The sequence below is a fragment of the Alligator mississippiensis genome, chromosome 1 (genome assembly GCF_030867095.1).
Source record: "Alligator mississippiensis isolate rAllMis1 chromosome 1, rAllMis1, whole genome shotgun sequence".
NCBI lineage: Eukaryota > Metazoa > Chordata > Crocodylia > Alligatoridae > Alligator > Alligator mississippiensis.
In genome coordinates, this window is record NC_081824.1 from 36724388 (window position 1) to 36735701 (window position 11314).

The 11314-nt window shown below is 48.4% G+C and overlaps 1 protein-coding gene across 1 annotated transcript; it reads right to left on the reverse strand.

The window, feature by feature from the left end:
* Positions 1 to 4024: 4024 nt before the first annotated feature.
* On the reverse strand, positions 4025 to 4825 carry LOC132250390 (modulator of apoptosis 1-like). The gene has a single exon (XM_059727254.1). The coding sequence runs from the start codon at positions 4823 to 4825 to the stop codon at positions 4025 to 4027; it is 801 nt and encodes a 266-aa protein (XP_059583237.1).
* Between the last annotated feature and the right edge of the window lie 6489 nt (positions 4826 to 11314).

The following is an 11314-nucleotide window of genomic DNA, read 5'->3' on the forward strand; positions in this document are numbered from 1 at the left end:
TTCCCTTCCAAACATGAGTGAGTAGGGGCTGGCTCTGGTGGCATCATTTCTGGTAGCGTTGTACGCATGCACCAAAAAAGCTAGGTGTTGACTCCAACGATCCTTCTGTTCGTTCCTCAGTGTACCCAACATATTAAGTAGAGTCCGGTTAAACCTCTCCGGCTGAGGGTCCCCTTGAGGGTGATAGGGAGTGGTCCGTGATTTCCGGATGCCAGCCATCTAGAAAATTTCTCTTAACAGGTGACTTTCAAAGTCTCGACCTTGATCAGAATGGATCCACTCCGGAAAGCCATACACCACAAAGTACTTTTCCCACAGAACCTTTGCCACAGTGGTGGCCCTTTGGTCCCTGGTGGGGTAGGCCTGGGCATACCTGGTAAAGTGATCTGTGACTACTAGTACATTGCTGATGTTTTTGCGATCAGTTTCAATAGTTAGGAAGTCAATACACACCAGCTCCAAGGGCTTTGAACTGCTGATAGTGTGCAGGTATGCCATCCTAGTCGGCAAAGTCTTCCGCTGCACGCAGCGTGCGCAAGTTTCACATTTCTTTGGGACACCTCTGGCCATCCCAGGCCAATAAAATTGGTCCCGAACCAATGACAGCGTTTGCTCAATCCCAAAGTGCCCGAGGTCGTCATGCAACGCTCTTAGTGCCAGTGTCCGGTATTCTTGGGGCAGCACTAGTTGCTTGTGAATGCCCCCATCTAGGGTGGTAACCATTCGATACAGCACTCCCTCTATGACCCTCAGTCAGGGCCATTCACGAAGGAGGTGTTGGCCACCAAGTGTTTTAGGCTTGAACTCTTTTGACAAGTCCCCTTTTTTCTTTTTTTTTTAAATTCTTTTATGTCAGGGTCAGCTTCTTGAGCTCGCCGCCATCCCATGGCATTGAGTCGTGGCAGTGGCGATTGGTCTAGAGTCACATAACCACCGTGGCCCGTGGGACACTGTCTGGTGGCAGGCCCAGCACTTCTGCTGCACAGTCAGGTAGTCTCTCTGCCTCAGATGTTCTTCTTTCCTCCAAACCACAGATGCTCTGCACTTCATCCACTGTTGCTATTTCTCTCTCCTGCTTATACGGTTGTCACGATAAAGCATCAGCATCTATGTTTTTCCTCCCTGCTCTATAGTGTAAGCTGAAACGGTAATCGGCCAATGCTGCTACCCAACGGTGCCCTGTTGCATCTAGCTTGGCACTTGTTAGCACATAGGTCAGCGGATTGTTATCAGTCCAAACTTCAAACTGGGTCCTATACAGGTAGTCCTTGAATTTCAATCACCGCCCACTTGAGTGCAAGGAACTCTAGCTTATGTGTCGGGTACCGAGTTTCACTGTCGACTAAACCTCGGCTGGCAAAAGCAACAGGTTTTAATTTTCCTTGGTGTGCTTGGTATAGCACGGCCCCCAACCCCTCAAGGCTGGGTTCCGTATGCAATAGAAATGGCTGTTGTGGGTCTGCATAAATTAATACTGGGGCACATGTCAAACTCTGGATGAGGGCTCTGAATGCCCGCTCACAATTTTCATCCCATCATGGCTCAAATGACTCTAATGGGTCCTGCAAACCCAAGGGCCTGCCTGCTCTTGCCTTAGACAGAGCTCCTTTACTTCGGATCTGGCTCTTTTTCACCTGATATCCCCAAGTGAGGTCGTTTAGGGGTTTTGCCAATCTGGCATAGTTCTCGACAAATTGTCTTTAGTACCCAGCAAACCCCAAGAATCGCTTAAGTTCCTGAAAGTTCTTTGGCCTTGGCCACGTTGCCACGGCATTGATCTTATCAGGGTCTGTGCTGACTCCCTTCTGGGACACTATGTGTCCAACGTATTTGACTGACGTCTGGCAAAACTGGCACTTGTCCAGGGCAAGCTTAAGCCCAGCAGTTTGCAATCGATCCAGGACTTTCAACAGTCACTCTTCATGCTCCTCTAGCATCTTCCCAAATACTATGAGGTCATCCAGGTATACCAGCACTTGGGTCGTGTTCATATCTCCTACTACCTTTTCCATTAACTGTTGAAATGTAGCAGGGGCACCGGAGATCTCCTGGGGCATCCGCTAGAATTGGTAGAACCCCAGTGGGCAGATGAAAGCTGTTTTTTCTTTATCCTCTTGTGCCAGTGGAATTTGGTAATAACCACTCCACAGATCAAGCACTGAGAACCACTGGCTGCCCAACAAACAGTCAAGGACATCTTGCACTCAGAGAATGGTGTATTGGTCCACCGTAGTGCAGCTGTTGAGGGTTCGATAATCAATGCACATCTGAATTTTGCCAGATTTTTTTCGCACTACCACAACTGGGGAGGTGTATGGGCTACGTGTCTTGGATATGATACCATGGTCCAAAAGTTCCTGGAGGTGCCACCTCGCATCCTCCATCTCTGAAAGGGCAATTCATTGGGAACACTCCTGAAATGGTCGGGTGTCTCGAAGCCGAATAGAATACTCCACTCCTTTAGCCAGCCCAACATCCCACTCATGCACAGAGAATATGTTTTCTCAAGCACTTAGCTTTTCCTGCAGTCGGGTCTTCCAAGCAGCTGGCACTGGAGAGCTCCCAAAATTGAACTTTGCAGGGTCCACAATCTGGGTTTGCGAAGACTGTGTAGGTGACACAGCTATCTCTGCTTCAACCAGTTCAGCTACACATTGTCCCAGCTTCACTGTGATGTCTTTTCCTGTGGGGTTCACTATTAATACACTACTAATACAGTCACTGAGGATGGAGCTTGCCCTCCAATATCGACTACCCCACTGGGAACTAGCATCTGCCTTAAGGGTCCAGAGTTCTGAGGTGGCTCTACCACAGCCAGCTTCTTGTGATGGGTCCGGGCAATGCCCTTAGGGGCAGTGAGTAAAAACTGGCTGCCTCGCGCAGGCACCTTTCCGGGAGTCTCGCCTGCATAATACAAAGCTCCCAGCCTGACATCAGTTTTAGTGCCAGCCGAGGTCTCAGTCTGCTGATATGCTCCAGCGCAAAGGGCATGCATGGGCAAAGCTTTTAAGTACTGTTTCCCGGCCTTTTGCCAACAATATCACGCTAGCACCTGGAACAGACTGGAATTAGTTCCGACAATTATATTGGCCCCCCGCATCCACTTATGATCTGGGCACACAAGTGCAGCCACAGACTTGCATACTCTGGTCACTTCCTTGCGGAACTCTAACTGGGCTGTAATATACCCACTGTACGGGTAGACTTCTTGGCTTAAGCCACATTGCCCCAGCCCAGTTAGTAGTTGCAGTGGTAAATGCTTCAAAAACTTGTCATAGAAGGACTGGAATATGATAGTTACTTGTGACCCACTGTCTAACACAGCAATACACCTCCGTCCCTCTATCACCACAGGGACCTCTGCCCTAGGTCCCGCTAGTCCTGATGGAAACTGAGCTGGGGTTCCCAGATTGTCAGAGCCTGAGGGAGCTGAGACTCGGGTCGGCTCCTTCCCTGGGCCTCGCCACCATTTCCCGGCTCCTCCCTTGTTGCCTGCAGTCACTGCCATACCAGGGGAGGGTTGCCCTGACTTGTACGCTGGCGCTTGAAATGTCCGTCTTCCCCGCACTGATAACAAAATTTTCCTCTCCCTTTGGGCCGGCGAGGCCATTGTGACCTGATAGCCAGTGAGTCTTGGGAGGCCCTGGGCTGATTTCCCTGTGTCACCTGGGCTTGCTGGTGCAGCACGGCCAGTGGCTGTGGGGCATTGTTGTCAAAGTCAGTTGCCGTTGGCATCTCGACAACCAATGCTCGTTGTGGGCACGGAGCCACAGCCAATCCCCAGGCTGGTGCTGGTGTTACCACTTTGATAGAGGCTTTTACAGCTTGTAGGCTTTCAGCCTCCCTGATTTCCCGAAGTAACTGCCCAAATGTAGGGGGATTCTCTCTCCTCCCAGTGAGGTTGAGCTCCCTTACCAGTTGCGCATCATAAAGTTTTCCTACCCAGAGTTGCTGCAAGTGAGCTTTTCCAGCCATCTCCCAAGTGAATCCTCCTTGGGCCACTAGCTTCTGTAACACTCTCCAATCACAGGATGTAAGCTGAGGCTGTTTCCCCCTTTTGTTGGTATGTCTTATTAAATTCCAGGAACAAAGCCTCAGCTTGCACAGATTTTCCAAAGACACTAGACAGAAGTTCGAGACACTGGAGAACGGAAATGTTGGAGTTTTCCTGCTTAATCATTTGAACCACTTCAAAAGCTGGATCTCGGAGACTCTCCAGCAGCTGCCTCCGCTTCTCCTCTTCTGAGACTGCCCACGAGGCCAAAGTCTCTGTCACATGGGAATGCCAAGCCTCAAAAGTCTCTTCCCCTCGGGAAAGTGGGTCTTTCTCTGAAAATATGTGGAGCCTCTTGTAGGCAACCGACTCAGGTGATGGCTGGAGTGCCTCCTTCAGGGCTTTTCCCAATGCCTTTGCCCACTCTGGATCTGGTGCTCTGGAGCCCACCTCACTCTCACCTGGGGCAGCTGGCACAGGGTCTTCAGCTCCTCTGGAGGGGGGTTCTTCGGATTCCCCTCCAGAGTCTGGGTGAGGAACCAGCCCCCCACCTACTAGAGTTACAGCCCAGACTTCCTTATCTGTGACCTCTAGCATCCGGGGAACATGCAGGGCATCCACTGCGGTTGTCAGTTCACATACTGCCATCTGATAGTCCCCTCTCCCATCAGGGCGCACTCCACGCACCTGACATAGTCTAAGGCATCGAGAGGGTCCCCTGAGCAGATCCTGAATGGCCTCGGCTGAAAGGCCCTTGGGGATGTTGCTAATCACAATCACCCTCCCTGGGCTGACCTGCAGCTCCATGCACCACTGCAGAAGCTCGGCCATGGCCATAACAATTGAGAACCCTCACACCAACACTCCCACAATAGAGTGAAAAATTATTTGGGACAAGCAAATCAAAACAAAAACACAAGCCTGCAGCAAGGTGGGGGAGACGCTCAGCTACGGGTACATGGCACCTATTAAAATGGGTACATGGCCAGAAATCCTGGACGAGCCCCCACAATGTAACCCTGGGCGCGACACTACATGTGCCCTCACCTGAGTAATGGGATCCTGGGGTACCCGGTAGCCAGTAGCCCTGCCCAGCCCCCCTGGGAAGCTGCTGCAGTGCCCCGAGCGGAGAGCCTCCCCGTACAATCAAGCACCCTTGCAGATAGTTCTCAAACTATTTACAAGATTTAATTATTTACATAGTAAATAATCATTAAATAAGCACATGGATATACTGCCTAATAAACCCTCAAGAACTTATTTACACAGTCTCTCACTTGCACATGGTGTACTGGGGATCCCATGTGCACTGCCCCTGGTGGGGTATCTCAGGGAGCGGGACTGCCTGTGTCCCTGCATGTGGTCTGTGGATGCTGCCTGGCACTGGTGTCCGTCTCCGTGCTCCTGGGGTCTCTGAGCAGCAAGCAGCAGCTCCTCTGCAGTTCCTGCAAGACAGCCTTCCCCTGCCTTTGCCCCCTTCCCTGGTTCTGCTGGGAGCAGTGTCTGGGCTGCAGGCTGTAGCAACCCTCCTGCCCCACACAGCCTCATAGCCCCAGCAAATGCAGCCCCTCCCTGGGCTTTGCCTGCCCCTGGGGCCCCTCACCCCTCAGGGAAACTAGGGCAGACTCCGGCAGTCCCCCATTCCCCCGGCTCTGCTGTGCTCACCCAGCCACATCGGCTGCAATCGGGTCTCTCCAGACTTGGGTTCTCCACACCAGCAGTCCCTGCCTGCTCCTGCCCCCGCAGCTTCTCCACTCTGCTCCTGCAGGCCTCTCTCAGGGGCTCTCCGAGGGACCACTGCGCTGAGACTCTCAGTCCGGTCTCCAGCCTGTCCCTCAGCCCCCTCTCTCTCTCTTGTTTCCCCCCCCCGCGGGAAAAACTGCTCCCCCTTTTATCCAAGCCTCTCAGACAATCCCAGCTCAGGGCCCTTCCCGGGCTTTTGCTAAGGCTCTCTTTCAAACTGTGCTGGGGTTACATCACCCCTCCCACTTCCAAAAGGGCTGCTCCCAAACAGCTTCACTTGCCCTCAGAGCCTACAGTGTCCCCTCCGGGACAAACTCTGTCTTTGCCAGGCAGCCCTTCCCATTCTGTTCAGGTGGGTCCATTTTTTTAAAGGCTGCTACATTATTGTATTTCATACAACAGGTTGCTGTGGTGTCAAAGTAGTAATTAACTCTTTTTATACATAATCAAACTCATAAATAAAAGGATTGCTTAAGTTAGGCAAACTATGCAGAGAATTAAGGTTATTTAAAGTATTCGTGAGACAGACCCCTCAAAATAACAAGCGTCTTAAGAGGAAGTTCTGTTGCTAGGAGACAGTAACCACCATGTCAGGATAACATGTTTTTAATTTTAAATAAGAAATGTTGGGTTAATACACATACTTAGATAATGAACAAAGGTATCTATGTGATGTTGAGGACTGGATAAAACACTCAATGTGTATGATGCAAAACTAATGAAAAAGTGAAAGTCTAGGAAGGAAACATTGTTACAATGTCATAAGAACTGCTGGTCACCAAGAGATGTGTTCACAGCTTGATTAGAAGTACACAGATACCCAATTCCAAAGTACACAGATGAAGCAATCTCAACTCATATATCAAATAAGAATAAATGCACAAAAAAGAAATGTGTATTCAGCCGTTTCATCCCTCTGAGGTTGAATCAAGCTAAGTGTGTTGGAGACCAGATGATTTATATTGCTGTATAATGGACTATTTGAATACTTATTTAGCACTAGAAGAACATAAAGAAAGATAATCTACACTGTTCAAAGTACACCAGTGTTTTTCTAGGGATGTCATAACAACCATGCATGCTTCAGGAAGACCACAGCTATAGGTAAGTCAGAATAGGAAATCCATCCCAACAACAAACACATAGTCGGTGTGCATCAGTTTTTTAAACTGTGAAATAGGACGGTCTCCATGGGAAATGGTGGGTTCTTCAAAAAACAGTGAGCTTTGTGATTTTGGCATCTCGTGGCAAAAAAACCCAAGCAAGCTGCAAGCAGAGTAAAGGGCAGGAAGCCCTGCAGTCCTGAAGCATAGAAGAGGGAGAAGGAGAGGGAGCAAATCAGAGGCTGAGACTGTGACACAGGTTCAGTCCAGGGCCAGTTAGGGAAGTGAGAGTTTTGGCACCAGCTTTTAAAGCATCCACAGGCATGCTGCTAGACTAGAGCATGCTGTAGCCTAAGGAGGATTCTTCACCATGATCACTGAGAAGAAATCCTCCTAAACACCCAAATAAGTTTCAGCTCTGGGCTGTGGGGTCAGTACTAGATATCCAGGGGTCAACCCCCTCCCATGCTATTCCCTTGCAGTGTGGAGAACAGCTGAATGCGCAGTATGTGGCACTGCAGACTTGTCTGTGGCACCATATACCGCACAGCCGCACTCCTCTGGATGTGGCCTTAGAGTCTGAAGCATACATGAAATTAAAGGCTGTTGAAGAGTCTGAAGGCCAGAGCAAGAAACAAGCAACCATGCCCTTGCTCTTTAAAAGGGCCACAGACAGCAGCTCAGCAAGGTGAGAAATGGCATTTTCCCTCATGGAGGCTTTTGTGGCAGTGAATGTCCTACTGGAGAAACTTGATCACCTGAAGTTAAGGGACAACTTGAACGAAAGTGTGCCAAATGCTGGCAGTTTTACGTGTGCCAACAAGCTTCACTAAGACTGTCTCCCTGCAGTGCTTGCTTCATATGTACAATCCACAAAGTCTGCGTTGGCAGAGCATGTCTCATTTGCGACATGTAGAGGATGCACGCGGGTGCACATGCACTTTCTAAGATTGGTGGTGCACCCCCTGAAAAAGCGCCGCTGACACTGCTGGTGGCGCCTGTGGGCAGTCGCCACTCACCACCCCCCCTCACTTGCCACCAACACTGCTGGCGGTGTCTGCGGGTGGTTGCCAATCACCAATTGCTGCTGGCCATGGCTGCTGCTGCTGGCACTCACCACTCCACGCTGCCAGCACCACTGTGGCCACCTGTGGAAGCTCTCCACTCACCACTGCCATGACCCTGTTGCTGCTGCCTCCTGAGGGTGGTCAACATGCCCCCCCAGCTTCTGGAGGCGTGCATCGTTCATGGTATGAATCCTTCTTCATTGTGGCTGATGAAGCCACGGACCCTCAAGATAACTACATACTGCTCATTTTATTTGTACTGGGGGAATGGACAGACTGGGACCTGTCTGTGTTTCAAACAGAGCTGGTCCACCTAACACCTGTCAATTTTTACACCATGTCTCAATCCACAGAAAAGGTCACTGTCAGCTATGGCTTAGAATATAACAAGATCTCTGCATTCCTGTCTGACAGTGCCATGTACACGTGCAAGGCTTTCTCTGATGTGCTCCAAAGAATGCTGCCCAATGCAGTTCATGTCGCCTGCAAGACACACATTCTGTCTTTAGTAAGTGACATCTGGCACATGCAGTTCTCTGATGTGGATAGCTTGGTGCCCTCCTTCAAGAAAGCCTTCGAGCACTGTCCAAGCTGTGTCTGGTACATGGAGTCCATCATCAGTCAAAGTGGGGAATCACATGCCACTGTGGTGCTGCCACCAGAGCCTGTGCTCACAAGGTGGTATTCATGATCCAATGCTGTTCATTACCATGCCAAGCATATGCAATGCCACCAGCAGTTTGTAAGTGAGGAGCTGGAAATCAAATGCAGCCCACGGTGCATGCTTAGGCTTTGCAATCTCTTAAGGCGAGGCAACATTCAAGATGAAGTGAAGTTTGTGGCAGTAAATGCCACCCAGTTCATGTAGCTTCTAACGTGGCTTGAAGGCTGGCAGGCTGTGATCCACCATGCACACAACAATCTGATGGATTTGATAAGTTGGGTCGAGGACATGGCATCACAAGAACTGTCAAGCTGTCCTTGCGAAAACCAACAGAGACAGGAACGTTCCGGGCAATAGCTGTGAAGCTGAACCAGTACTACAGGTATGATCTGTCACTGCCACTGTGGTTCAGACAACCAGCTGCCTCCTTAGTGTTGTTCACATTTTGGATCTCAGCCAGGTGCCTGTTCTGAGTTGTGACCCTCAGCTACTGAAATCAATCCCTGGATAGTGGAAAGAGCATGACAACAAGCATGCTGCTTATGTGAACTTTGTTGGTGTGCTGGATGCCTGTGTCTACGCCTGTGTTCTGGGACTCCCTGTCACCAATTTCCACATCTCTACAATGGCAAAACACTGCCTCCCCATTCCAGTAAACTCAGTGGACACTGAGTGTGCCATCTCAGTGTATGGACAAGTGTTCACCCCACAGTGACAGAGAATGCCTGCATCATTTAATAGCTAGCATGAATTGCCGGTCTCAAGGTTCAGGGGTTGGTCTGAGACAAAGATATATAAAAAACTAGACCTCTTGGTTCCAAAATGATACCTTTTATTAAACCAACTGGAAAAGAATTGGCAAGAATATTTTCCTTTTCTGCAAGCTTTCGGGATCAAAGTCCCTTTATCAGGCTCTGGGAAAAGTGCAGATGGTACAAGACGGTAAAAAGTCCCCATAGGTAGGAAATGAACTTCATTTTTGCACACAGAAAGCTGAAGATGGAAAGCTGTCCCACTGGGTCCATGAGAGTGTCTTTGTGAGCTGTGTTGAGTAGCTCTTTGATGTGTAGATCAGGTAGAATTCCTTCCCTGGAGGTGTCAGATGGCAGGCAGAGAGGTAAAAAAAACTTCCTTGTTGTTCTGCAACGAAGTTTAAAATAAAAAATTGGCTAAAATTTGTCATCTTCCATGTTTCAGGGGTGTACTTGGTAGCTGTGTTGGTCTGAGCCAAAAAGGTATACAAAAAACTAGAACTCTTGGTTCCAAAATGATACCTTTTATTAGATCAACTGGAAAATGGCAAGAAAATTGTCCTTTTCTTTCAGTCTCAGGGTTAGCATTCAGTAAACTCCTTTCTACAGTGTTCTTTAATAAAGTATATATAGTTGGTATTACTGAATAAAGTGCATATAGTTGGTATTAGTTACAATTCATGTTGTGTGTAGCTTTAATTTAATGCAATATTTCAGTTTAGAGTTTAATTAAATGCTTAGATTGCTTAATAACACATCAAATAAGGGTTTCCATGGACTTAATCCCCTGATTAAGCCTGCAGGAGCCATTAAGGGAAACATTGTTAAGTGGTTAAGTCATGGTTTTGGTCCATCTGGCAATTGGCGGGGAGGGGAGGGACTACCAAGGTCGCTCAGCCAATCAGATGCATGGGGGGCACTGAGGCACTCAGTCCATGAAAATGGCAGGCCCTGGGATCTGCACGCAAAATCGGCCAGCCACCTTCTTGAGTTTGGTAGACCCCTTTAGAGCTTGGATTTATACAACTTGGATTTGGGGCAACAGTTTCCAGATATAAAACTGTAATGGAGGTCACTTGTTTTTCTGATTGGACTATGACAGGATATCCCACAGAGGCCGGCCTATGTTTGTATTGTAATTGTTAGTGATGCTCAAACTCTGGCCCACGGGCCAGATCCAGTCTATGGAGTCATGTCATCTGGCCCAAGGGTTTCTCCACATGTCTAGAAGTTTGGTGGCAGGGGAGTAGTAGCAATGCTAATTGCTGCTCCCCTGCTGCCAAATTTCCCCTGTGGGCCAGATGATGTGCTTGACTGAGCTGGTTGTTCTATGACTGGATCCAAATATATGGGATGAGGCCAGCGCACAGCTGGATACAGTTGCATGGGTTTGGGTCAGCACAACAGATCACATCTGTGGACTGACTGCATACTGCCTCCTATGGGATCTGGCCTGCAGAATGACTTCATAGATGGGATCTAGCCTGCAGACCAGCTCTGTGTCACCCACGTGGCTTTCAGAGCTGGATGGGTTGATCAGCACTGTTAAATGTTATTGTATGACAATCTTTTTTTGGCTTTTTGGAGCATCTTATTTAATGTTATTTTGACTAATGAAACTTTTAGAAGAGTGAGAATGTGAATCTGTTTTTTGATAAATAACCCTAAGTTTAATGAAATATTCAGAAGCATGGCATAGTTAGTTTTAATTATATGACCAATTTGAATTTTAAAATATATCTATCCTTGAATGGAACATGTATGACAAATTAAAATGCCTGTTACCAACAAGTGACACAAATCAAATTTGCCCCTTCTTTTTGTTAAACAAACAAGCTGGGAGAATAGCATAACAATTTGGAATTGCTGTCATTGTACTTGTTCTTTTTTTTGAAATAGCAAGATTAATCTTGTGATTCAATGGCAGAAATGTCCATAGATGCAGTATGTTCTAAACAAATGTAAGAGGATATTTGTAACAAACAAAGCTT

Bases quoted from the DNA above. Each gene is read 5' to 3' on its own strand.
- LOC132250390 (XM_059727254.1), bottom strand. From the start codon at position 4,825: ATGGCCGAGCTTCTGCAGTGGTGCATGGAGCTGCAGGTCAGCCCAGGG.